General features: G+C 41.8%; 1 protein-coding gene and 1 long non-coding RNA gene across 6 annotated transcripts in view; one reads left to right on the forward strand and one right to left on the reverse strand.

The window, feature by feature from the left end:
- The window catches only part of lzts2 (leucine zipper tumor suppressor 2), a 93402-nt gene that overhangs the window by 59707 nt on the left and 7822 nt on the right, over positions 1–25873 (forward strand). For all 5 annotated transcript variants that reach the window (XM_062976331.1, XM_062976332.1, XM_062976333.1 and 2 more), the window contains 2 exons: positions 23673–24083; positions 24927–25523. In XM_062976331.1, coding sequence (XP_062832401.1) covers positions 23703–24083; positions 24927–25523 — 978 coding nt within the window. In that variant the 5' untranslated portion in view covers positions 23673–23702. The remainder of the gene's footprint in view (positions 1–23672; positions 24084–24926; positions 25524–25873) is intronic.
- LOC134297790 (uncharacterized) lies at positions 2216–17496 on the reverse strand. Its single transcript, XR_010004661.1, has 2 exons — positions 16960–17496; positions 2216–2815 (listed from the first exon to the last, which is right to left on the reverse strand). It is a non-coding gene; the product is annotated as an uncharacterized LOC134297790 (long non-coding RNA).

Genomic DNA, 25873 nt, shown 5'->3' on the forward strand with positions numbered 1-25873 from the left:
TGTATATTGTTAACTTGGAAAGAAAAGTGTTCTGAAATGTGTTGAACTGCTCATCCTAATTTCTTGTTTATATCTCTGAGTCCCCTATCTATCTTGTCTGCGGGATATCCGTGCTTATGTTATTTTCCTGGAAAATCCCGGTGCTGGGACACCCTCCGGCAGCTGCTGACTCCCCAGGGTCAGCGCAAGTCACCATATGGCCTGTATCCATACCCATGAGGCTCAATGAGAAGGTATGGATGGTAGCTCCCTGTGGCATATCTGGAATGTATGGGGAGGCCCCCCACTGGGATGACCCAGCCATGGCCTGCCGAATGCTGTCCCTGATTGGTATGCATGGGGCTGCTCTCCTGGGTGGCCTGTCGTTCCATATCTATCCAGCACTGGGGGTGGGGGGCTCGCAGTGATCATAACTCATTAGCTCAGCATGTGTGCAGCTCTCACATGGCTTGCCATGGGATGGGGGAGAGAGGAGCTTCTCTTATTAAGGATATGCACTTCTATGCTTTGGTAGGCTCTTGGTGACACTTTGGACCAAGGTTTCCTCTACATGTTTTGTCATCTTCCCAATTGGGAAATAACACTACGTTGTGACATTATTTTGACATTAATTTAGAAGCTGAAGTGGAAAATAGCAAAGTGCATAAGCCTTTTTAAAAATCACTAAATCAGGACATTATCTATATGAGATAGCAACAAATTCCTAGGAGTCCTATAAATGTTTCAAATGGTTAGCCATTTTTGTCCAATCTAAACCTTTACAGAACTTATTGAGAAGTTTGCAAATGGGGTCAGACTTACACATGCTTGACTTCTAGCTTCTCATCATGGCTCTTGATGCTCCAATCAAAGGTATTCTGAGTGGCGATGTTAGATAAATTACCTTTAAAAGTGTTTTTTCTTATTGTGCCTAAACTCACACATCTGGGGATGTTTATCCACAAAATATAATGATGCCTAGTGCACAAAATAATAGCCCAGAACTGTTGTTATTGGGAATAATCTCCTGTAGAAGGTGGTTCTGACTTTGTTTTCATCTAGAGAATATTTTGAACTAACTGGTGCACCTACTTAATTGGAATAGTGAATGAATCTTAAATAGATGTTGGAAATCTACATAATCATAAATAACAATACAGTGTTCCCTCGCTTCTTCGCGGTTCACTTTTTGCTCTCTCACTGTTTCGCTAGTTTTCAATAAATATTAATGCAACCATTCATCGCGGTATTTTCGCTGTTTCGTGGGTTTTTGTGGTGTGCAAAGGGTTTTGGAAGGGGGGAAGGGAGAAATAAAGGGAGAGGGGGGTGGGTAGGGAAGGGTTGGAAATTTTTAAAAGGCTTATTTTGTTTCTATTCTTTTTCTGTGCTGGTGTACTGTATATTGTAACTGCTAAAATAAAGTACAAATATTAAAATAATGTATAAATATTAAAATAAATATAGTGCGGATTTTCACTTATTGTGGGTAGTTCTGGAACGTAACCCCTGCAATAAGTGAGGGAACATTGTACTTACTTTTTAATTTCATTTTCCAGTGTTTTGGATGAGCTGCTAGAGAGAATATGGCATTTTCTTAGGAAATGAAGCCACCCTAGCAAATTGAGTTTTTGCTATTATTAATTCCATTTATACCACGCTGAGGCTCAGTGTGTCTGAAAATGAAAACAATAAGAGTTAAAACACAGAGAGGCAGTGTGTCGAGAGCTGATACGGTATAGTGGTTTGAGTGTTGGACTATGACTCTGGATAAGTCATATACTCTCAGCCTCAAAACAATCAATGCGATTGACAAATGGAACGGCCTGGATTATGTTTTGGTTGGTGTTATTTTAATTGTTGTTTTAAATAATTCATGTTTTAACTGTTTGGTTTTAATTGTAATTGTTTATTATTTATATGGCATCAAATTGCTTCCTGTTGTAAGGCCGCCTTGAGTCCCTTGGTAAATAATAATAATCATCATCATCATCACCATCATCATCATCATCATCATCATCATCATCATCATCTTGTGATAAGTTGCCAGAAGTTGGAAATGGCTTGAAAGCATGCAACAGTGAATGAAAACCTACAAAAGATCAATATGGGAGTATTAACTTGGAACTGTTTTCAGTTTCAGAGAATCACCGACTTTTTTTTTAAATGTTTGCAACCTTTATGATAGAAGACAACTCATTACTTTTCTTTAGTTGAAATTCCAAAGCCATAAATGAACTAGTTTTCTTCAGAATTTTAATTGGGAGATTTGTTCAGTGAAATATCTATGACACTTTCTGGAGGAAAAAAAGGCGAAGGGGGTTAAAAGGGAAGATACCCTCAAAACTTTGTTTTCCGTGAATTGACCTGCTGTCTTGCTTCCAGTAATGGGTTTCCCAGGTGTTAGGCTGGAGTTGCCCAGCCTGCAGCTTTCCTAGGCTGTTGTATCTGAGAGTGACCCAGCTGGGAGGTCAAATTCGGGACCTCCCTGGAGTTCCTGCCTCATTGGTTCAGCATCCATTTGCATGAGAAGGGGTGCTTTTGTTCCCCACTTCAGCTACTACTGCTGTTCCTGCTGCTGGTGGATTATTCCCCCCATAATCCCTTTACTTGGCCGTTGCTGGGAGATGTTGATTGTACTACACACAAGAGGATCCTGACATCAAACAGGGCCCAAAGCAGCAGGAGACTACTTGAAGACAAAGATCCGGGTTCCCAAGAAGATGCCTATCCTGGAAGAAAAGGAGCAACAGGTGTGGAGGCTGCTTGAGGATGTGGTTCCTGAAGAAGATGAGTGTTGGAAAATGTGGTCTCCTTTCTTGGATTTGTAGCCTTGTTTCTGAAATGTAGATTAATAATAATAATAATAATAATAATAATAATAATAATAATAATAATACACTTTATTTGTATTCCACTTTATTTCCCCGGTGGGACTCAGAGTGGATTGCAGTACAAATATAGGCAAACATACAATGCCTTTTTACACAATGAACAACGACATACAATACACAGATAAGGTAAAGGCCTTCCCCTTTTTATCTGCGACATCTGGAGGCGCTGCTCAACTTTGGGCCATGGGGAGGTACTCTTGTTCAATTTTCCAAGAAACCTGCTATCAGTAGATATCCCCGATCCTTTTGCTGGCATGTCAGCATGGGGCGCCCTTTTACTTTCCCACTGAGGCGGTACCAATTGATCTACTCACATTGCATGCTTTCGAACTGCTAGGTTGGCAGAAGCTAGGGCTTATAGTCGGGAGCTTACCCCGACTTGCAGCGTTGAACTGCTAACCCTCCAGTCAGCAGCTTTTCCTGCAGCTACCATGACCAGAAAGCTCAGAAAGCTGGCTGTGTCCAGACTGGATAACTATATGTGGCTTCCCTTAAAGATTAGGCTGCATCTCAGGGCCAGCCGGAGATATTTCTGAATGTGAAGCGGGGGTGCTGAAAAGCGCCCCCGCCACCGGCCCCGCCTCCCGCGCCCTGGCCCCGCCCAGCGTGCCCTGGCCCCGCCTCCCGCGCTGCGTGGGAGGCGGGGCCAGGGTGAATAGTGAGGGAGGCGGGGCCAGAGTTGGCCCCGCCCCCCACCCAGCGTGCCCTGGCCCCGCCTCCCACGCAGCATGGGAGGCAGGGCCAGGGCACGCTGGGCGGGGGGGCGGCGCCAGAGTTGGCCCCGCCTCCCACGCTACTCCCGCTCGCCCGTCTGGCCTTTTCGAGCTGGCCAGACTGCAGCGGAGGTCCCTCCAGGCCGCGATTGCGGCCTGGAGGGACCTCCGCTGCAGTCTGGCCAGCTAGAAAAGGCCAGACGGGCCAGGGCGCACTGGGCGGGAGGCGGGGCACCGTCAGGGCGGTGCCCCGCCTTCCGCCCAGCCTGACGGCGCCCCCCCGGGCCTGCGCCCGAGGCGGCGGCGTCAGGTGCCTCTATAGTGGGGCCGGCCCTGCTGCATCTATGATTCTATGATTCTATCTGTACTGTAGAATTAATGCAGTTTGACACAACTTAAACTGCTATGATTCTGTACTGTAGAATCATGGAGAGTTGTAGTTTGGCGAGACTCCAGCACTCTTTGGCAGGCAAAGCTAAAATTTCCATAGCATTGAGCCATGACAGTTAAAGTGGTATCTAACTGCATTAGTTTTGCAATGTAGACATACCACTGGCACATCCATTGACAGAATATTTGATAGCAAGTATGCATGTGGGAACTATATGGCTGAAATGTACTCCGCTTATTTTGGCCCTGTACTATTAGCTTCTTTTTGTTTCCAGATCTGATTTTAAAATCATAGCTTTTGGCTTTAAATCCTAAATGGTTTGAAACCATCCAGACTAATGGCTAAACATACAGGGACCTCCCCAAACTTTTATGGAGGGCTGAAAAATCACATGACCTTCCAAGTATTATTAGGTTTCAAGTCTCAGCAGACCTTTGGTGAGGAATTCTGGGAGCTGCATCAGGCAGGCCACATGATTCTCATTCCTGCTTTGGTGTCAGCTTTGGCAGAACTGCTTTCTGTCCCCATTGAAAAGAGAAGTTAGGCTGATGAATATCATAGACAGAGCTAGGGCACAGAAGCCTTGCTTTTTTAAACTATAATTCCTATAATTCTTCAGCCAGAAAGAGTATCAGCTCTGCACTGGAACTATGTATTTCCCCAGGATTCATAACAAAATTAGAAAAAAATTCTGGTCCTAGTTTGAAAGTGTTATTTACTACTTAAGTGCGGTACTTACTTTGAAAGTAGTTATACTCCAGAAACTTCGTTTTTGTGGTTGCCACAAACTATATTGAATTGGTTGAGACTCTATGAAAAACTATAGCAAAATGTGCTGCTGGATGTCCCACAAAAGCAGAGGGTTTTTTTTAGTTTAATAAATATTTTTCACATTTTTATGATAGAACCAATTAGGAATTGACATTTATAACCCAGGAACAAAAATTGTGTTGCATAGTGCAATTGTTTTATCTTTTTTGGTGTAATTATGATATGTTTTGCCTTTTCAGAGGCTGTTGCCTTGAGGGATGATTTATAAATCTTTTAATAAATAAGGCATTGCTCTTTCCTGTGCTGGATGAGACAGATTAGCACGTAGGTGATCCTTGAGCATCTGTGTGTTGCATTAACAAGCCTTAGATTGCCCAGAGAACTTGGTGTAATACAGTAATAAATTTACATTAATATTATGTAAATATGTAACTGTTATACTTAATAGACTTATCTGAGGATAATGTATCTATCTAGCATGACTTGCAGTTTGAATTTGTTTGTGATGGTGGAAAAACAAAGCTAGATATTTGTCTGATTAAAGAGGATTTGGTCAAGTGACGGATGTATGTTATGAATATATTTTTTAAAAACAGTGAGAATATTATCCAGGTTATTACTGCTCTCTTCTGAGGCCGGAGGGTGAGTATTAATGATAAAACAATAACAGATTGAAGTGCAGTTGACTCTGCACATTTGCCATTTCAACTTTTGTGAATTTGTTTATTTGCAGATTTGAGTTATATGTTCCCTATATGAACCTAGGTCCTTCAATGCAACTCCATCATCAACCTCCGACTGAGACATAGAGACCCTAGAGAGAATGTTTATCTAGGAATTTATACTCCCTCCAGTATGATTCTTTGCTTAGCTTTCAGTGGATGTTGACACTGTGTGAAACTGGAAGACCTAGAGCAGGGGTCACCAAACTAAGGCCCGGGGGCCGGATGCGGCCCATCAAAGCTATTTATCTGGCCCCCATGGCACAAGGGCAGAAGGGGGTTGGGCTAAATGACCCTAGGGGTCTCTTCACAACCATTATTATTATTATTATTATTATTATTATTATTTTGTATGAAACAGCAAACAAGATAGATATGCTGGATTTCGTATCACAAAATCACATTACAGTAGTCTCACTTATCCAACATAAACGGGCCGGCAGAATGTTGGATAAGCGAATACGTTGGATAATAAGGAGGGATTAAGGAAAAGCCTTTTAAACATCAAATTAGGTTATGATTTTACAAATTAAGCACCAAAACATCATGTTAGACAACAAATTTGGCAGAAAAAGTAGTTCTATACGCAGTAATGCTATGTAGTCATTACTGTATTTACGAATTTAGCACCAAAATATCACGATATATTGAAAACATTGACTACAAAAATGCGTTGGATAATCCAGAACGTTGGATAAGCGAGTGTTGGATAAGTGAGACTCTACTGTATTATTATTATTATTATTATTATTATTATTATTATTATTATTAACATTGAGTCTGGGTGGCCATCAGTCAGGGGTGCTTTGCTTGTGCTTTCAGTGCACAAAGGCAGAAGGGGATTGGACTAAATGGCCCAAGGGGTCTCTTCCAACCCTCTTTATTATTAATTATTATTATTGTTAACATTGAGGCTGGGTGGCTTTGCTTGTGCTTTTGGTGCACAAAAGCAGAGGTGCTTTGCTTGTGCTTTTGGTGCACAAAGGCAGAAGGGGATTGGACTCAATGGCCCAAAGGTTCTCTTCCAACCCTCTTTATTATTATTATTATTTTTTATTATTATTATTATTATTATTATTATTATTATTATTATTATTATTGCTCGGTGGCCAACTATAGTCCGGCCCTCCAACGGTCTGAAGGATCGTGAACTGGCCCCCTGTTTCAAAAGTTTGGGGACCCTTGACCTAGAGATTCCTAGAGAGATATTTTCTTAGTTAAAAATAGTAGGTTTTTGTTTATGATTTTTCCACTTAAGACCAAGATTGAAAAATCAGCTGATGACCCAAAATGCAGACTGTGCAAGGAAACCGACAAAACCATTGATCATATCCTCAGCTGCTGTAAGAAAATCGCACAGACAGACTACAAACAGAGGCACAACTATGTGGCCCAAATGATTCATTGGAACTTATGCCTCAAGTACCACCTGCCAGCAGCAAAGAGCTGGTGGGATCACAAACCTGCAAAAGTATTGGAAAATGAGCACGCAAAGATACTGTGGGACTTCCGAATCCAGACTGACAAAGTTCTGGGACACAACACACCAGACATCACAGTTGTGGAAAAGAAAAAGGTTTGGATCATTGATGTTGCCATCCCAGGTGACAGTTGCATTGACGAAAAACAACAGGAAAAACTCAGCCGCTATCAGGACCTCAAGACTGAACTTCAAAGACTCTGGCAGAAACCAGTGCAGGTGGTCCCGGTGGTGATCGGCACACAGGGTGCCGTGCCAAAAGATCTCAGCTGGCATTTGGAAACAATAGACATTGACGAAATTACAATCTGCCAACTGCAAAAGGCCACCTTACTGGGATCTGCACGCATCATCCGAAAATACATAACACAGTCCTAGACACTTGAGAAGTGTTCGACTTGTGATTTTGTGATACGAAATCCAGCATATCTATCTTGTTTGCTGTGTCATACAATAATAATAATAATATATTTATATTCCTCCCTTCTCTCCAAAGGGACTCAGAGCGGATTACAGCATATAAAGCAGACACAGGCAAACATTCAGTGCCTTGTTACAATCACATACAATGAGGCACACAAATACAGACAAAGGCAAAGGCTTCTTCTTTCATTTCCGGCTCTGGAGGCACATCTATGGGTCTGGGGGAGGCGCTGTTCTCCTGGCCACGTTTGGTCCAGGTCCATCATCGGTGGAGGTCACAGCTTTTCTGGTTATGGGTGAACTACAACTCCCAGAAAGGAATGTCAGTTCCCCTCAAACCCCTCCAGTAATCAAATTTCAGTATATCAGGTATTTGTGCCAAGTTTGGTCCAGATCCATCGGTGTTTGGGTTCGCAGTGCTCTGTGGATATAGGTGAACTACAACTACAACTTTAAAAGCAATTTGGGGAAAAAATCAAGAAAATTTTTTCAGCAGCCACAAAATTATAGATAGACCTTCCGGCTAAAAAGGTTTTTCCTTTTGGGTGGAAGGACAACAGGGTTAGTCTACATTGAAAGAAAGCCCTACAGCTTGGGAATGGCCACCAAAAAGTCTCTTTCCTGCCCTGGCTGGCATACCTCCGAAGGTGGAAAGATTGAATTAGATCCCCAGATATCTCGAAGTGTGGTCAGGCTTGTATGGAGAATATGGTCCTTCAGATAGCAAGGACCTGATGTATGTGCGTTGAGCAAAGTCCAGATATGGGCATTCATATTTACAAACATGCCAAGGAGTGAAGTTGGCACGTTGCACAAACTCAGCATCTTTTGGTCAAATAAGGATGGAACAACTTTCTGTAAGGCTCTTCTGTTCAACGGAAGAAGCAGTGATTCAGCATGAGGAAAACAGTCAACAAAGAATGGGGTGTTGCTTGCTTTTTATAAATTCAATAAACATTTATTTCAGTGCTTGCTAAGGTTGCTCAAATATGCGGCACACCTCTCTAGTTCTGTGATCCGAATGAGATGCCTGTTTGCTCCTACAATTCTGGGACACAGTCTACTTACTTTTTTGAGCCAAATGAATGTCTGAGGCAGGAACTCCTTCTCTGACACTTGTTGCTGTTTAAGGTATTTTAGGATGTTTCCTTGCAGCCAGAGTATAAGCCAATGACTGATCTATCAAGCTGGATGGAAATAGCTTGAGCTGAATAGGGCAAGTGTGTGTGTTGGTGTGAGAGAATTGGCTGTCTGCTCCTCTATTTTGTACTCTCGCCATAATATGAAAAGTAGATTGCACAGAACCACTTTATAGGATGTAGAATATGTCCTATAAAGCTTCAATAGACCAGAGGAGGAGGCCTTGTGGGCAATAAATCTGTAGAATTAATGCAGTTTGACACCACTTTAATTGCCATGGCTCAATGGTGTAGAATCCTGAGATGTGTACACTGGTGAGGCACGAACACTCTTTGGAAAAGAAGGCTAGAGACCTTGTAAAACTACAATTCCCATGATTCAGGGCAGTTAAAGTGGTGTCAAACTGAATTAATTCTGCAGTGTAGATGCACTGCTAGGTAAATAGGGCAAGCTGAAATATTAATAAACCAGTCTACCCTTGTGCAGTGTTTGAGTGACAATTATTTACCCAAATCCCTTGTTGCTAGCATTGTGAACAATGTGAGTTAAACCCTTGTGCCGGCAGGATTGGTGATTTGAAAGTTGGGTTGCTGACCAGAAGTTTGCTGGTTCAAATCCAACCCGGGGAGAGTGCAATGAGCTCTCTCTACCAGGTCCAGCTCTATGCGGACATGAGAGAAGCCTTCCACAAGGATAATAGAAACATCAAAATATCCAGGCGTCCCCTGGGCAGTGTCCTTACAGACGGCCAATTGCATTTTCTCAAACCACTTCTGACACACATACATACACAAAAACATTGTAAACATGTTGAAACCATTGTCTTTCTCAGAAACTTGATCTGTCTGGTCTAGATGTAGAGGCTAATTTTTGCCCACAAAAAATGCACCTAAAAATCATTTCTGACTGTAAGTTATAGGCTGAGTGTCATATTTGGAGATCTAGGGGATTCCTAAACTGAATCCATTGCTCTTGGAGGCCTCTCAGAGTGGGATGTTTATGTGTTACCTTCCCAGGAAAATAATTAAGGGCATCTGGAATTTGGGATTGAGATTGGGAGAATCTTCAGGAGCACAAGAAAGCTTGTGGAGTGGGCAGTCTGGAATGACATGAATCAAGCTTCTGATGTAATCTAATGTTATGTTCATGAGTGGTCTCCAAGGTCTCAATCAGATGTCCTGCTGCCAAAAGCCCTGTAGCTGGAAATGTGATGGATTGAACCTGGGGGCACTTTTGCATGAAAAATGTGTTTTTCTGATAATAAGCTCCCCCTCCCTGGCATTTTCTGTCTTGTGGGAATAATGGGAAAAATACACATTCAAAACTGTATGTTCTCTTCAGGCCCGAGGAGCTTAACATCATATTGGATATATTCTGCTTTGGTGAGCTATTAAGAAAACACTTTTATGTGTTCTATTTTTCCTTTCTCATCCTTATAGGCTAAATAAGAAGCTTAAGATTTCAAAACCTCAGCCAGTGTTTTGCAGGTGGCAAACCCATCAATTTTTTGGGATTTGCCTTTACTTGTCAAGCAGGGATAAATACATTTTTTGTCTCTTATTTTTATAATGTTAGCTATCTTTTTTGGAGCCTCTGGTGGTGCAGCGGGTTAAACAGCTTTGCTGCTGAACTTGCTGACCAAAAGGTCGGTGATTTGAATTTGGGGAGTGGAGTGAGCTCCTGCCATTAGCCCCAGCTTCTGCTAACCCAGCAGTTTGAAAACATGCAAGTGTGAGATCAATAGGTACTGCTCTGTCGGGAAGGTAACGGCACTCCATGCAGTCATGCCGGCCTCATGACCTTGGAGACGTCTACAGACAACGCTGGCTCATCAGCTTAGAAATTGAGATGGCTCTCAGAGTTGGACACAACTAGACTTAATGTCAGGGGAAAACCTTTACCATTAACCTAGCTATCTTTTGGTTGTTTTTTAGAATGTTGTTAAACAGTGAATTAATGTTAAAGTTTGTTGTATTCCTGTGACAGGGAGTTCTGCAGGCCAATAGCTTTTTTCAGGTCTTTGGGGTCATAGCCCAGTGATGAAGTTTATGCAATTTTCATGGAATATCCTCTAATTCTTTGGCTGTGATGCAGCAGACGACAGATGGCTCTTGCCCCATCTGCCCTTATGGCTAGCTTATTGTCAGTGCTGTGGCTGACTCTGTGGGCTGATTTGCACTTCAAAATTGCTTCCTCCCTTGAATTGCTTCCCATTAAAAATAGTTATTAACGGCGAATGCAGCCAACACTTTGAGTTGAAATCTAGCTGCTTTAAAAACAAAAAAAAATGCCCATGTCATCTACAGACTACACTACAGACTGAAGGAAGAAGTGAAGAATCCTTTCTTCTTGAAAAAGGGCACTGCTAACAGGAGAGGACATTGATGAGATTGTGGCAATTTCTGTGGCAAGTGTAAATGGGGTTTCTGTGGTTGTGCATCCAGGCCCTGAACTCCCCAGCAGTCCTGAACAATTTCCGGTGGGCACTGGGGAATTCTAGCTCCAAAGCTGTAGACTCTGCAGCTTAACTGTTTGCTGACTTATTATTTATGCCATCTGGGTTGGGGCTGAGCTGCTTCCTCCAGTGGGATTTAGCCCACAATCAGGCTAAAAGGCTGTGGCTTTCCATCCTTTTGAAACACACTTATATGACAAGGGTAAGAGAAATGCAGCCTTCAAGAGGGCAGATTACAACAACCAGCTTGCCTCAACACTGGCAGTGCTGACCAGGATTTATAGGAGGTGTAGTCTAGTAAAATACATAGTTCTGCACTGCCCACAGCTGTTAGAGACAGTTGGGAAATGTTTTGAACCTGCAACCTTTTGGTCTGCACGTTCAGCAGCTCAGCGCTTTAACACGCTGTGCCACTGTGGGCTCCAATAATCATCATCATCTTTACTTATATGCTGTCCTATCTTCCCAAAGGGACTCAGGATGGTGAACAACAAAGTCAGCACACATTCAATGCCATACCAAAAAAAATATATAAACAAATAATCATCCCATCCAGAACATACGGAATTGTGTTAAAGGCAGGAAACCCAACTAAAAACTCCACAAAACACAACAGAAGGTTGCTGCAATGTGTGCAAGTGGTAGGACTACATTTTAACGTAAAATTCAGGTAGTTTACCAATGTGTAGGTTTATACATAGAAACATGTACATTTATAAAAATCCATGTTGCGATCAAATATTAAATTATATGAATATACAGCAATTATTATTTCAATAATATTTAAAAATTGGAACAATGCTCAGTATTTTTTTCAGTTTTTACATTTATAACATTCACTTCAATGCATACTTAAACTGGTTTGCAAACTTTTCGTGTTTTCTTTGATCCATTCCTAGCTTTTCGGTGGAATCTCTTTTTCCTACAATTTAAATCCACTGTTCTATGTCCTAGTTTCCAGGGCAGCAGAAAACCAGCTTGCCCCCTCTCATTTGATCCTTTTACAAGAAGAACAGGGACTGAGTTTGGGAACTTCACATTTGGAGCACGTATTGGTTCCTCTTTGTTAATTACTATGGACCAACAACATTTTTCCAACTCCTAGGGCGATGTAGAAGCTATATGATGCTACTAAATGTTCATTGGCGGAGTGGAAATAACAGTAGTACTTCTGTAAATATAGCAGTCGAATCAGAATTAATTACACTCTAGTTTAGGTTCTCAAACTTTGCTATTGGATGGCTACTTTTATCATCCCTGTTGGCTTAGCTAGTGGGGGATGTTGAGGGCTGCAGTACAACATCTGGATGGCTACATTTTTTCTGTTTCTGGGTTGAGAAAAAAATGATTAGGAGCAAGATTGTGTTTAAGATCTTTGGATTCTATATGTCTCAGCTTTGAGCTTTGATGAACTCTGGTTTAAAGGTCTTGTCTACCATCCCAGCCCACTCCTTGCCCATATCAGTGCTTGATTCTAAAAAGCAGTTCCTTACTTGTATGGTGTGAGGGAATAGATTCCTTCTTTCCATCACCCACTAAGTCTTTTTAATTATCCCTCTATGCATCCCCCAGTCAACCTACTGGCTTGCTGTATCCTCATTTGACATGCAAAGGAGGAGTGTTATCATATCATGATGGTCGTAGATTGTCAATTTTTTTTTTTTGAGACTAAAAAACTGCCACGAAATATGAAAGATCTTTCGCCCCCTCCTGTGGAACTGTCAGAGGAGTTATACTTTATTTTTTGAAGAGCCATTTCCATTATATAACCTTGTGTGTTTAATGCATTTGTATTCCTTATCCTATATTTTCCACTACCACCAACCATTTCTGATTAAAATCCCTGATTACGCAGTAACAGGATTAGTGTGTATGTATATTGTCCCCTGGGCAATATCCTTGCAGACAGCCAATTCTCTCCCATCAGAAGTGACTTGCAGTTTCTCAAGTCGCTCTTGACGTGAAAATAGTTACTTCCTTGAGGAATCTTATTATCTAATTGTTCTTATCTTAATTTCTCCCACTTTAGCAATCAGAGTTTGTAAACAAAGGTTTTCCAATCATTAGGGAGTCACTGCTAAGAGTACAGAAAGGAAAAAAAATCTTTCTGGTGTCATTCCCTAAATACTGACCCAATCTCAGTTTCTTGTATAATCTGTATAATTTTTACAAAAACTGTGTTGAACGTAGGTAATCAAGCAGTCTTCCTTGAGTTGTCGAAGACTTTCATCCAGAATCACTGGGTTGCTGTAGTTTTCCGGGCTGTGTGGCCTTGTTCCAGAAGCATTCTCTCTTGATGTTTCACCCACATCTATGGCAGGCATCCTCAGAGTTGTGAGGTCTGTTGGAAACTAGTCAAGTGGGGTTTTTATATCTGGAATGTTCAGGGTTGGAGAAAGAATTCTTGTCTGCTTGAGGCAAGTGTGAATGCTGCAATTGGCCACCTTGATTAGCATTGAATGGCCTTGCAGCTTCAAAGCCTGGCTGCTTCCTGCTTGGGGGAATCCTTTGTTGGGAGGTGTTAGCTGGCCCTGATTGTTTCATGTCTGGAATTCCTCTGTTTTCTGAGTTTTCTAAAAACCACCATGTCAGAGTACACAGAGAAGCCAGTGAAACCCACAAGCATGTGGACAATTTCAACAGAAAGAAGGAAACCATGAAAATGAACAAAATTGGGCTACCAGCATTAGAAAACTCTAAAATCAGGACAGTAAATAAAAAACAACACTCAGAAAACAGACGAATTGCAAGCATGAAACAGTCAGGGCCAGCTAACACCTCCCAACAAAGGATTCCCCAGGCATGAAGCAACCAGGCTTTGAATCTGCAAGGCCATTCAATGCTAATCAAGGTGGCCAATTTCAATATTTACACTGGTCACAAGCAGACAAGAGTTCTTTCTCCCACCTTGGACATTCCACAGATAGAGAAACCCCACTTGCTAGTTTCCAACAGACCTCACAATCTCTGACAATGTCTGCCATAGATGCAGGCAGAATGTCAGGAGAAAATGCTTCTGGAACATGGCCATACAGTCTGGAAAACTCACAGCAATCTAGTCTTCCTTGATCTTTTGCTGCCAGAAATAGCAGTCAACAGTACACAGAGCTCACTCTTCCCATAGAGTCCCACCACCATCTAATTTAGCCTTGTGCCTTTTCTCCTCCCAACATATTTATGTTTGACTAGAAACTGCAGGAAGGTATGTGTATATATACTCCACGAGACGATGTTGGCCAGACTCTATCAGGAATAAACAGACTGGGGCTCCCTGTCAATGTTATTCTTTGGATGTAATACCCATTGAGTGATTAATAGCCACACAGTGCATAGCAGAGTCTTATGCTGTTTTGCTTGGATATAAATCAAATGGCGCTTACTCCCAAGTAACTGTGCATCGGTTTGCAGCTAAAGTGCTTAGCACAAGCAGCCCTGAGCATATATTTGGGAGAAAATTAGACTGGAACTTTATTATTATTTAAAAAGTTCTATTTATATATCAAAAAAGGAGAAAAGGGAAAAACAGGAAAGAGAAAAACAAAGAAAAGGGGAAGGTGAAATTATTATTAGAAGATTTAACTATGACAGTTATTAAATATGTTTCAAAAGAAGAGGGAAAGGGTTAAAGAAATGGAGGAAAGACAATGTACAAAGTCTTGTTGAAAGCTTTTATGTCTGAAATCACTGGGTTGCTGCAAGTTTTCTGGGCTGTATGGCCATGTTCCAGAAGCATTCTCTCCTGACGTTTCACCCACATGTATGGCAGGCATCCTCTGAGGTTGTGAGGTCTGTTGGAAACTAGGCAAGTGGGGTTTATATATCTGTGGAATGTCCAAAATGGGAGAAATAACTCATGTCTGTTGGAAGCAAGTGTGGATGTTCCAATTGGCCACCTTGATTAGCATTGAATAACCTGGCAGCTTCAAAGCCTGGCTGCTTCTTGCCTTCTTGTTTTCTTAAGGTCCTTATTACATTAAAAAGCAATTTTCCCTTTTTAATCCATCTATTTCATCAAATCTATCACAAGGATTATATAAAATACCAAAAATGTCCATGTATCTACTATAGTAAAGGGAAGAGTGATGCTGTCACCAAATATTAGGTCCAATAGCTGTATCCTTTTCCAGTATTTATCTCACAAATTTCTAGTCTCGTCTTCCAGTTCGTCTTCATTCAAAATGTATCTTCATTATTATTATAAAACAGTTTTATATTTGTTAAAGTAGAATGCAATAACTATCTATTAAATTTATATCAAATAATTATATTTTATGTGTATTAAATTATATTTAGATCCTTTATCTAATCCCATAGGTAAAGGTAAAGGTTTTTCCCTGATGTTAAGTCCATTCGTGACCGACTCTGAGGGTTGGTGCTCATCTCCATTTCTAAGCCGAAGAGTCGGCGTTGTCCGTAGACACCTCCAAGGTCATGTGGCATGGAACACCGTTACCTTCCCGCCGGAGCGGTACCTATTGATCTACTCACATTTGCATGTTTTCGAACTGCTAGGTTGGCAGGAGCTGGGGCTAACAGCGGGTGCTCATTTCGCTCCCGGGATTTGAACCTGGCACGTTTTGGTCCACAAATTCAGCAGCTCAGCGCTTTAACATACTGTGCCACCAGGGGCCCATAGTAAATCTAAAAATTTAATTTAATCTGTTAGTAAATTAGTATTGAATAAAGAAAAATTTATTTTTGAACAGCATACAAGATTTATATAACGCTGTTTAAAAATCCAAAAATAGTAAAAAAAAAAACACAACAAAACAAAACCCCAAAACAACAACAACCCCGTATCAGGTATTCAGTGTCTCTTTTGAGTGATGGTGGGGTAGTGGTATAAAAAGAAAAAGACTTTATCCAACAAATCCTGTTGTAGACATTTTCTTTTGATTATTTATAAATTCCATTAAAAGTTTCCATTCTTCCTAAAAATTTTGAGTGTTTATTTGTTGTAGAGCCAAAGTTGAGAAAGTTCTAGTCTTTTGGTTTTACTTCTAGACTGAGACTTAAACTGGTGAAAAATGGCTTAGCTTTTTGGTTGCAATTTCCTCATTGATATAATTTCCTATTAGGTAGAAAAGTTGATCAGTGTCAAGTCTGTTTTACATTGCTGTTTCCATCTCATTCTACGTTGTGTTTGAATTTTCAGAATTAAAGGCCTTGTTTTAAAATCTTTCTCATTCTGGCCGCAAAGAAAATTCTCCTAAAGCAACTGGCTCATTTCATATTTGCTCCAGTTTTTGTGGGAAACTATTTTTGGTTACAGTTTAATGTGGTCAGCCCTTTGGTGGTTTTTCTCTCTCTCTTTTTTCCCCAGGAGCAAATTTCTAGTTTGTGTTGTTATAAAAAACTGTTGAGAATCATAACTTTTTACTGCTGTTTTCTATGACTTTGCTCTTGCATTGCCCTTGTACAAACAGTACACACTCTCAGTGCCCTAATCCTGTAATCTAATTTCTCTTCACATTGACTGTAAACATGTAATCTGGAATTGGGGGTTTGGCAGCAAAAGAGCATTAAATGAGACAATGTTTTACCATCAAGGGAAGAAAAAACTGTCAAAAGATTGTCTTGAATCATGTATACAGTAGACTCTCGCTTATCCAACCTCTGCTTATCCAACATTCTGTATTATCCAACGCAATCTGCCTTTTAGTAGTCAATGTTTTTGTAGCCAATGTTTTCAATACACTGCAATGTTTTGGTGCTAAATTTGTAAATAGAGTAATTACTACATAACGTTACTATGTATTGAACTGCTTTTTCTGTCGATTTGTTGTAAAACATGGTGTTTTGGTGCTTAATTTGTAAAATCATAACCCAATTTGACATTTAATAGGCTTTTCCTTAATCCAACATTATCCAACATTTTCGCTTATCCAACATTCTGCCGACCTGTTTATGTTGGATAAGCGAGACTCTACTGTATTTTGCTTCCTGGGAAAATCTGACCATGATAACCAGTAGAGATGGGCTTTCGGGACTTACCTTGTTTTGTTTTGTGTCCCGGCTTTCGTCGAGACCCACATCTGCTTTCGTCCGAACTCCCAAAATTGGGAGGTCATCCATTAGTTTTTGTTTTTGTTTTGTTTTGTGGGTTTTTTGTTTTGTTTTGTTTTTTGGAGGAGGGGAAAGTGCCGGCCAAGGCCCATAGCAGCAGCCAGTACTGTTCAAATGCCTGGTAAGGAGCCGAGCAAAGGGGGGGGAGGCGCAGGATGACTCAGCCACCCCCAACCTCCTCCCCCCCCCCCGGCCAGGCCTATGCGCATAGGCCCAAAGCGCATAGGCCCAAAGCGCATAGGCCCAAAGCCTGGTTTTGGGCCGGGCCTCGCAGGACTTACAGTCAAGTGCCAGGATTTGGGCCGGGCCTAGCTGGGCCTCGCAGGAATTACAGTCAAGTGCGGAGTAAGGATTGCTCCTTATTCGGCACTCGATGGTAAGCCTGCGAGGCCCAGGCACCTAGGCCCAAAGCCTGCACCCGGACGCCCAAAGCTCCTGGGCCTACGGGTGCAGGTTTTGGGCCTAGGCAGCTGTGCCTTGCAGGACTAACAGTCAAGCCGAATAAAGAGCAATCCTTACTCAGCACTTGACTGTAAGTCTTGCGAGGCTCGGCTAGGCCTGGCATGCACCCATAGACTCGGGAGCTTTTGGCCTATGGGTGCAGGCTTTGGGCCTACACACCCGGGCCCCACAGGGCCTACAGCTGATCGATCTGAAAGGCAGGCTTGGAGACAATATTCGTCCCATCTGCCTTTCGTTTTGAGGCAGTTTTTGTTTCATTGGGGGTCTTTCTGTTTTGTGCCACACAAATGCACGATACGAAACAGAAGCACGAATGAAACAGACCAATTTCTTGCATACCTCTAATAACCAGTCATCTGTTATGGTTCATCAGCATGTCCTGTCCCCATCCAAAGGATAACATCACTTGAAATGCAAATAAACTGAATTAGTTTGCAAGTAGGCTAAACTACTATGGTATGGAGATTCTGCCAAACAAGAGAGCCAGCATATAAAACTGGTGTGGGCACTCACTAAAATATTGTGCCAGAATCTGACTAGTTAATCCTAACTAGAGTAGAGTAGTTGAACCCACTGTTGAAATAACAAATTAATACTTTTCTAAATCCAGTTAATTCAGTGGATTTGTTGTAGGAAAATTTTACAGTGAGAGCCAGCTTGGAATAGTGGTTTGAACATTTGATGATGACTCTGGAGACCAGGGTTTGAATCCTCTCTTGACCATGGAAACCTATTGGGTGAACTTGAACAAGACATATTTTTTCTGTGTCAAAGGAAAGTAATGTCAAACACACTCTGAACAAATCTTGAAAACACTGATAAGCTTGTTTTTGTGTTGCCATATGTCAGAAATGATTTGAAGGCACACAGCAACAACTAGCAATAGATTCAGTCTACTTGTTTATTCCTCATGTTGTGTAAACATTTGACTAAACAGAATAAACTGGAAGTGACATTACATTTCTGATTTTTTTGTTTTGTTTGCGGGGTGGTGTCTGTTTACCTTCCCATCCACTTCCCTCGCCATTCTTAGATATTTTACTATATCGCGAGTGCTTTGGGTACATGTGCCATCACCCTGCCGCCCTCTGCTTTCAGCAATCATTTTCAGTCTATGTATCTCTGATTAATGTGTCTGGATTTGCAGATTCTTTCCTTGGGAGTCCTAGCCTGGAGATTCTTCCCTGCAGATCCCTCTAAATTAATGAGAGAGGGAAGAGTCTCTCTCATTTATGAACTCAGAAATGGCACGATAGAGTGTAAATCACCTTTACCCTAAACAGCATTAGAGAAGCCTGACTTCAATTAGAGTGTTTACTAGTGATGGTAGTGGATGCTAATGGCTCTGACCAAGGTATTCTTTCTGATGGTTTAAATATAATCTGTGGTTAGCCCTCAACCTGATGTTAGATCAGTTCTTATCTGAATTTCCTCCTCCTTTGTGTTTTTGCCACATCGAGTAGGGGCTGGTCTAAGTGCCTAGAGTTGGAATAAATGCATGTTAGTTCCACTTGGTGATCCTGAACTGCTGGCAGGAGCGGGAAACACAGGCGCTTTCTATTTAAAGCACAGCACAGAGGGCAGGTTATAAAAAGGAAATCTGCTCTGTGGACAACAGCGAAGGGAGAGGGAAGCAGACTTGGCAGGAGGCAGGGAGGTGCTGCAGCTTTGGCCTCCCTCCCCCATGGCTCCTCTCCTGTTGGTGGCACGGCAGAGGAATAGCTTCCTGGAAACTCTGCTCCCAAGCCCAGTTCTGGGAGGTTCTCTCAACAGGACACAATTAACAGCATGATGCTCTTGCAATGTGCAAACTGGACATGGGGAGGGGCAGATTAGAAAAAAACACCGTACAAAACAGGCAGCCACACAATTTCCTTTCTCATAGCATAATCAGGTTGTTGGCTTTGGGTTCTGGAGTTCAGCTGCAGGAAAAAAAGGTGCTTGCAAAAAAAAATCCACTTTGCAATGGGTATTCTTTATTTTTTATGGAAACATGCAAACTGTTGTTCCAGCTGATTCTCCTGGGTGTTTAAAACTAGGAGAGAGAGAGAGGGGGGGGGGAGAGGGAGAGAGAGAGAGAGAGGGAGAGAGGGAGAGGGAGGGAGGGAGGGAGGGAGGGAGGGAGGGAGAGAGAGAGAGAGAGAGAGAGAGAGGAGAGAGAGAGAGAGAGAGAGAGAGAGAGAGAGAGAGAGAGGCCAGGATTCTATTCTGGAGGGAGCAGAAAATATTCCAGCTGCCCTTCTGGCAGAGTCTCTTTCCAGCTGTGAGAGACATCATGTCCTGGGCAATTACTGCTTGCCTTAGGCAAGAATTGATGCACCCTGCAGTTCCTTTCCAGCCTTATAGATCTTTTGGTTTTTGGGACTCTGGATGACATCCAAGATGCCCTTTGGAGTACTTCTGTGAGCCACCCCGAGTCCCTTAGGGGAGATGGTGGCAGGGTACAAATAAAGATTATCATTATTATTATTGACACAATGACATAGTCTGACACAGCAAACAAGATAGATATGCTGGACTTCGTATCACAAAATCACAAGTTGAACACTTCCCAAGTGTTTAGGACTGTGTGATGTATTTTCGGATGATGCGCGCACATCCCAGTAGGGTGGCCAGATTATTATTATTATTATTATTATTATTATTATTATTATTATTATTTAATATGGAAAGACCACCTAAACCAGAGATGTTTCCAAGAATCTTTGTGGAAGTTATTGTTTGGGACAACACAACTCAGAATCTTCCAGCTGGCATGGCTGTGCTGTTGTTCCTGGATTTCAATCCTCTCTTTCACTAATTGCTTAATCTTCTGGAGATGTCTGTTTTTTATAAGGAGGGACATTCTGTGGGTGGATTTCTGCTTCTCAGTATGCAATCTGACTGTTCCTCCTTTATAAATGTACTATATAGGATTGTTGGGGTACTTTAGATGAGCAAGGAAGAAGTAGATGAAGAGATGGTCAATGCAAATCAGGATGAGACATGCCCAATTACAAAATGTGAAAATCTGGCACACTCCCATTAGAACATGCATGTGTGTGTATATATATATAGATATATATGTGTGCATATATGTGTGTGTGTGTGTGTGTGCGGGCGCCTTCAAGTTACCTGTTAACTTATGGTGACCTCATAAATTTCACGGGCAAGGAATACTTTGCAGTGGTTTGGCCAGATCCTATCTCTGAAATTTATCCTACACCACCTGGTATTCATTGGCAGTCTCCCATCCAAGTACTAACTAGGGTTTATCCCCCTTATGTTGCGAGACTCAGACTGGATCTGATTTCTTTAAGGCAGGGTTCTCAAACATTTTCAGTCACTGAGCACCTTTGAAATGTGAAATTCAAGGCAGAGCACCAAATTTCATCTTGCAGATACATATTGTATTTAATAAAATGACAATAATATTGACAAAGTAAGGTAGTTTCTATAACGTCTATAGTTTGTGTTTCATATGGTAGGTGATAAATTCATTCTCTACTCAGTATTTTCTACATGCTGCTCCAATACTTTTCTACATACAACTCACGGGTGCAGAAAATCACAATATTGAAATTTCCTCCCCATTTATTTCTAAATAATAATAATAATAATAATAATAATAATAATAATAATAATAATAATAATAATAATTTTAAAAAATCTTACCTTTTCACAGAGCACTTGAAATTGTTTCATGAACTACCAAGTTTGAGAAACTCTGCTTTAGGGTATTTAAAATAAATGCACCAATAAAACTAGGTAAAACACTGCGTGCAAACACATGAGAAACATGTGGGCACTTCAAAGCACCAACCTTCCTCTTTTGTTTTTGGAAAGCTATCTTTAAACTTAACTCTCATTGCTTTGCTCTGTTAATTGGGGGCTCTTGCTGCTGTTATACTGGAATTCACTGAATGCCAGTCCTTCCTTAGTGAAAAGGGAGTCTTGCTTAGTTTTTGTAGAGAGAAAAAAAGAAGTAAATATGAACTTTCTGGTCTGTTTTCTAGTCTTCTTAATCCTCCTTGCTCTGTTAAGCTGCCATTATTCATTTCTCTGATGTTGATAGGCCAGTTTCTTCTGACCTTTGGCGTGGCAGGGCAGGACTTAGAGTTCTTAGATGATGTTCGTGTGTGTGTAGCAGGGAGGTGTCAGTGGACAGCATTGCTAGGTTCACACCTTGCTTCTCCCGTCTCAAAGAGAGGCCAGTAGGGGCTGCTTGTGATGCCTTTTGTGTATCCTGGCTCTTTTTTTTTTTTTTTTTGAGTTCTAGGAAGGCCACATACAGGTAGATCTCTGTAAACAGGATTTTTCTCTCTCCTTACTGTCATCTGCAAGTATTTATGTATTTATCATGTCAGAAGCAAATTGAGAGTACAGTTATAATGAATTTTTAAAAACACAAAGTTAAAAACTTGACATTATATTAGATTTCCTTTGACCAGAAGCTGGCCATTTGGAGTGCCTCTGGTGTTGCTGTGCATGTGGCAGGGCTCAGGCTGCGATGTAGTTAGTGGTCTATGGTTTGCTCTTCTCCACACTCGCATGTTGTAGAGTCCACTTTGTAGCCCCATTTCTTAAGATTAGCTCTGCATCTTGTGGTGCCAGAGCTCAGTCTGTTCAGCCCCTTTCAAGTCACCCATTCTGTGTGCCCAGGAGGGAGCTTCTCATCTGGTATCAGCTATGGGTTGAGGTTCTGGGTTTTAACCTGCAACTTTTAGACTTTCGCTTGCTGAGGTGTTCCTGCAAGTATCTATGTAATTCTTAGAACGCTGTTTCTTGATTTAAGGCGTTGGCATGCTGGCTGATATCTGAACAGAGGATGAGTCGGAGATGTCAATGCTTTGGTCCTTTCATTATTGATTGCTACTTGATTGCAACGGATATCAGGTGGTGCAATACCGGCTAAACAGTATAATTTCTCCAATGGTGTAGGGCATAGACATCCTGTGATAATGCGGCATGTCTGGTTGTGATCGCCAGGTTGTGCCAGTCAGCTTTCATATGATATTATTTATAGCACCCACTTTTTGCTTGATATTCAAGCAGTACTTCTTATAAGTCAGAGCACGGTCCAGAGTAACTTCCAGGTATTTTGGTGTGCTGCAATGCTCCAGTAGGATTTCTTCCCAGGTAATCCTTAGAGCTCGAGATACTTGCCTGTTCTTATGCTGAAAAGCACACATTTGCCTTTTGGATGGATTAGGAATCAGCTAGTTTTCCCTGTATCATACAGTAAGAGCACCTAAAGCTTCATAGAGCTTCTGTTCAACCATCTCAAAGCTCCCTACTTGAGCGGTGATGGCAGGATCATCAGCATAGATGAAACACTCTGTCCCACCAGAAGTGACTTGCAGTCTGCAAGTACTATGTTCCTTTTAACAAACTGTATTCATATGGCAGTGTGTATTTTGTAAGCTAATTTCTACTGAGAGAGAGAAAGGGAGAATGATAAAGTTGTAGGACATACCCTATATTCTTATGTATAAGACTAGAAGTTTTAGTAAGAAAAATCAACTCTCAAAGCCTGGGTTGGCTTATCCATAGGTCAATATAAGTACTATACCTTAACTTTTATCAAGAAAAAACCTTTTCTCTACTCTGGGTATAGTGGCAAAAGATGACAACTGAATCTGTCCTGGTAGGATCTAAAAGAAACACCCCTCTTCCTTTTTCAGTGTGACTATACATCTAGTCTTTTTGAATGCCTGGATTGAGAAATAGCAGTGACTGGTGTGGCTGGTCCTCTGGGGTGACATTAATGTTTTTCCTCTCCGAGTAATGAACTGGACTTGTCCAAAATGTTGGGCTCCAACCTGTCCTCGATTTACATATGAAGTCAACTACATGAATATATACAGAGTGTTGTACAGTAGAATTTTGCAAAAGAGCTCTGCTTTCAATTTAGGTTAGCATTTTGTGCTTCACTGCAATCTGAGCGCTCTTGAGTTAATTAATTAATTGTCCTTGGACCCACTTCTCAAAGTGTACCTTTATGCAAAATAAACAGCAGCCACAGATAAACTATCTTAAAATTCTTCAACAGCCGTCTCCTAGATCACAGTATAGTTTCTTAAGCTTGCTGAAAGCCAGACTAGCATCTATTTCATAACTGTAGTCCCCATGGAAGCTGAGTGGCTTGCCTTTAGATTTCCAGTTCCTTGTTTTGAGTGACCACTTCTTTTCTGTTTTAGATCACCTGCATCACCTTTACTGTGAGCATCATGGCCATAGTGCAAACCCTACCTGTCTCTATTGAGTCTGCCTCGGAAGGGGCTGCCCAGCTCCACAACAGTGCCTGCCCCTCTCCTATAGCCATGGGCAGCGTGAGCAGCCTCATCTCAGGCCGGCCTTGCCACAAGGCCACACCGGAGTTTGGCCCTTTCCGTCTGCCTGGTGGTGCTGGTTCTCAAGAGCCGTTGTGCCATGGACTTCCCACCAAGAAGAACAGCTTCGCTTATGCTAGTGAAGAGGATTGGGCTGAAGTCGTGTCTCCAATCAGCCCCTGCAGTGATGCAGATGAGCTGCAGGATGAGAAGCCCCGGGTTGGCACTATTCGTGGACCACCGCCCAAGTTGGTGCCTGTCTCAGGGAAGCTTGAGAAGGTAAGAGAAGACATCAACCTGCCCTGCTTATTTGTCATAGTATCAGTACGCAAATATACCCCTTCTTCATATGTTAAGATAAAACTGGGGAAGTCATCCTCTGGTTAAATGTGATTCCTGATGACATTGATCTTTATTAGGTCTAAAGGTGCAGTTGCAATTGAACCACAGTGTTATATCCAGAGCTTGACACCTTTGATATTTTAGGCTATACTTCCTAGAATGTCTTAGCTGGGATGGCCATGTTGGCTGTGGGATTCTAAGAGACATAATCCAAAAAATTAGCACTGCAAGTTATGTTTTTTTTTCCTAAACCTAAAGAAGTGTTGTGATAGTTGAGAAGAAGTAAAGTTCTCAGTTCCTGAATTAACTTCTAAACCAGCTACTCTGTAAGCTTCAGGTTCTTCATCTCTGAAATATCGAGATATACAGATAGCATTCCTTACCCATTTTGAAAATACTGTAAAATTCAAAATTGTCTACATCGGTGCAGCATTGCTTTCTGACAGTTCAGCGTTTGCAAACTTTCTTTCATGTACAAAAGTATTAAACATTATGGATTTAAAATTACCTCCAGACCACACATGTAAGATGTATATGAAACAGAAACAAAGCTTGTGTTTAGCCATGGGTCCCATCTCCAAGGTGTCCCATTATGTAAAAGCAAGTATTCCAATATTTGGAAAAATCTGAAAAGTCTGAACTTTTTTGGTACCAAGCATTTCAAGTAAGGCATACCCAGCCATTATATGCCTATTGCCTAAGGAAGATCAAAGGTAGGTATGGAGAAAGGTTTCTTTGCTTTGGTATTATTCTAACCTGATGCCTGTTTTTCCCTCCCAGAACATAGAGAAGACACTGATCCGCCCAACAGCTTTCAAACCAGTCATGCCCAAGAACCGCAATCCCCCACTGCAGGGACACCTGGCACTGCGTCCTGGTGGTACTGCGGTGTTATCTGAGAGTCAAGCTAGTTTTGCCCAGCTGTTTGGTGGCACCCATGTGGGTAATACAGAGAAGCACAGCTCCCTAAGCTGCCGTACCAGCTCCCACTCAGGAACCATGTCAGATTCTGGGCGCAACTCCCTCTCTAGCCTCCCCACATACAGCACGGGGTGCAGTCAGCAAATGGAACCAGTCAGCATCTCCATGGGCCACATCAATCTCGACAGCCATGGCAGCAGCAGTTCCCGGGGTCTCACAGGTCCTTCAAACTCCGACAGTGGGCGATCATCCTCGAGCAAAAGTACAGGCTCCCTGAATGGCCGTGGACATCATTCCTCTGATAGTGGCTCCTGTGGTGGGCACTCACCCGTGCATGGCAGTGGTGTTGATGAAGCCCTGCTTGTTCATGAGCTGGAGGAGAAGCTACGAGAACGTGAGGCTGAGTTGCAGCATCTAAGAGAGAGCTTGGATGAGAATGAGGTGGCCATATGCCAGGTGAGCAGCCTGCAAAGGCCCATGTCTCATGAAAGGAGGATGATGTTGTTTTTTAAGTTTGTATTTTGACAGCTGCAGGCTGCAATGGATGGTGTTTATTTATTTATTTATTTATCTAATGTATTTGTTGTAATTGTATGCTGCTTTTCTCCGTAAGTGGGACCCAAGAGTCAGTACAGAAGCGACCTTTGGTTTTGTTCTGTAGCTTTCATGTACTAAGCAGGGTGGTAGGTTTATGTCTAGTAACACATTTTGAAGCATAGGTAGTCCCTTAATATCCCTTGGGAGATCCTGTGAGTTGCCACTTGCTATACTTTTTCCAGAGGTGTCTTGCTAAGGTTCACTTTTTT

This window comes from Anolis carolinensis, chromosome 3 (genome assembly GCF_035594765.1).
Source record: "Anolis carolinensis isolate JA03-04 chromosome 3, rAnoCar3.1.pri, whole genome shotgun sequence".
NCBI classification, from domain to species: domain Eukaryota; kingdom Metazoa; phylum Chordata; class Lepidosauria; order Squamata; family Dactyloidae; genus Anolis; species Anolis carolinensis.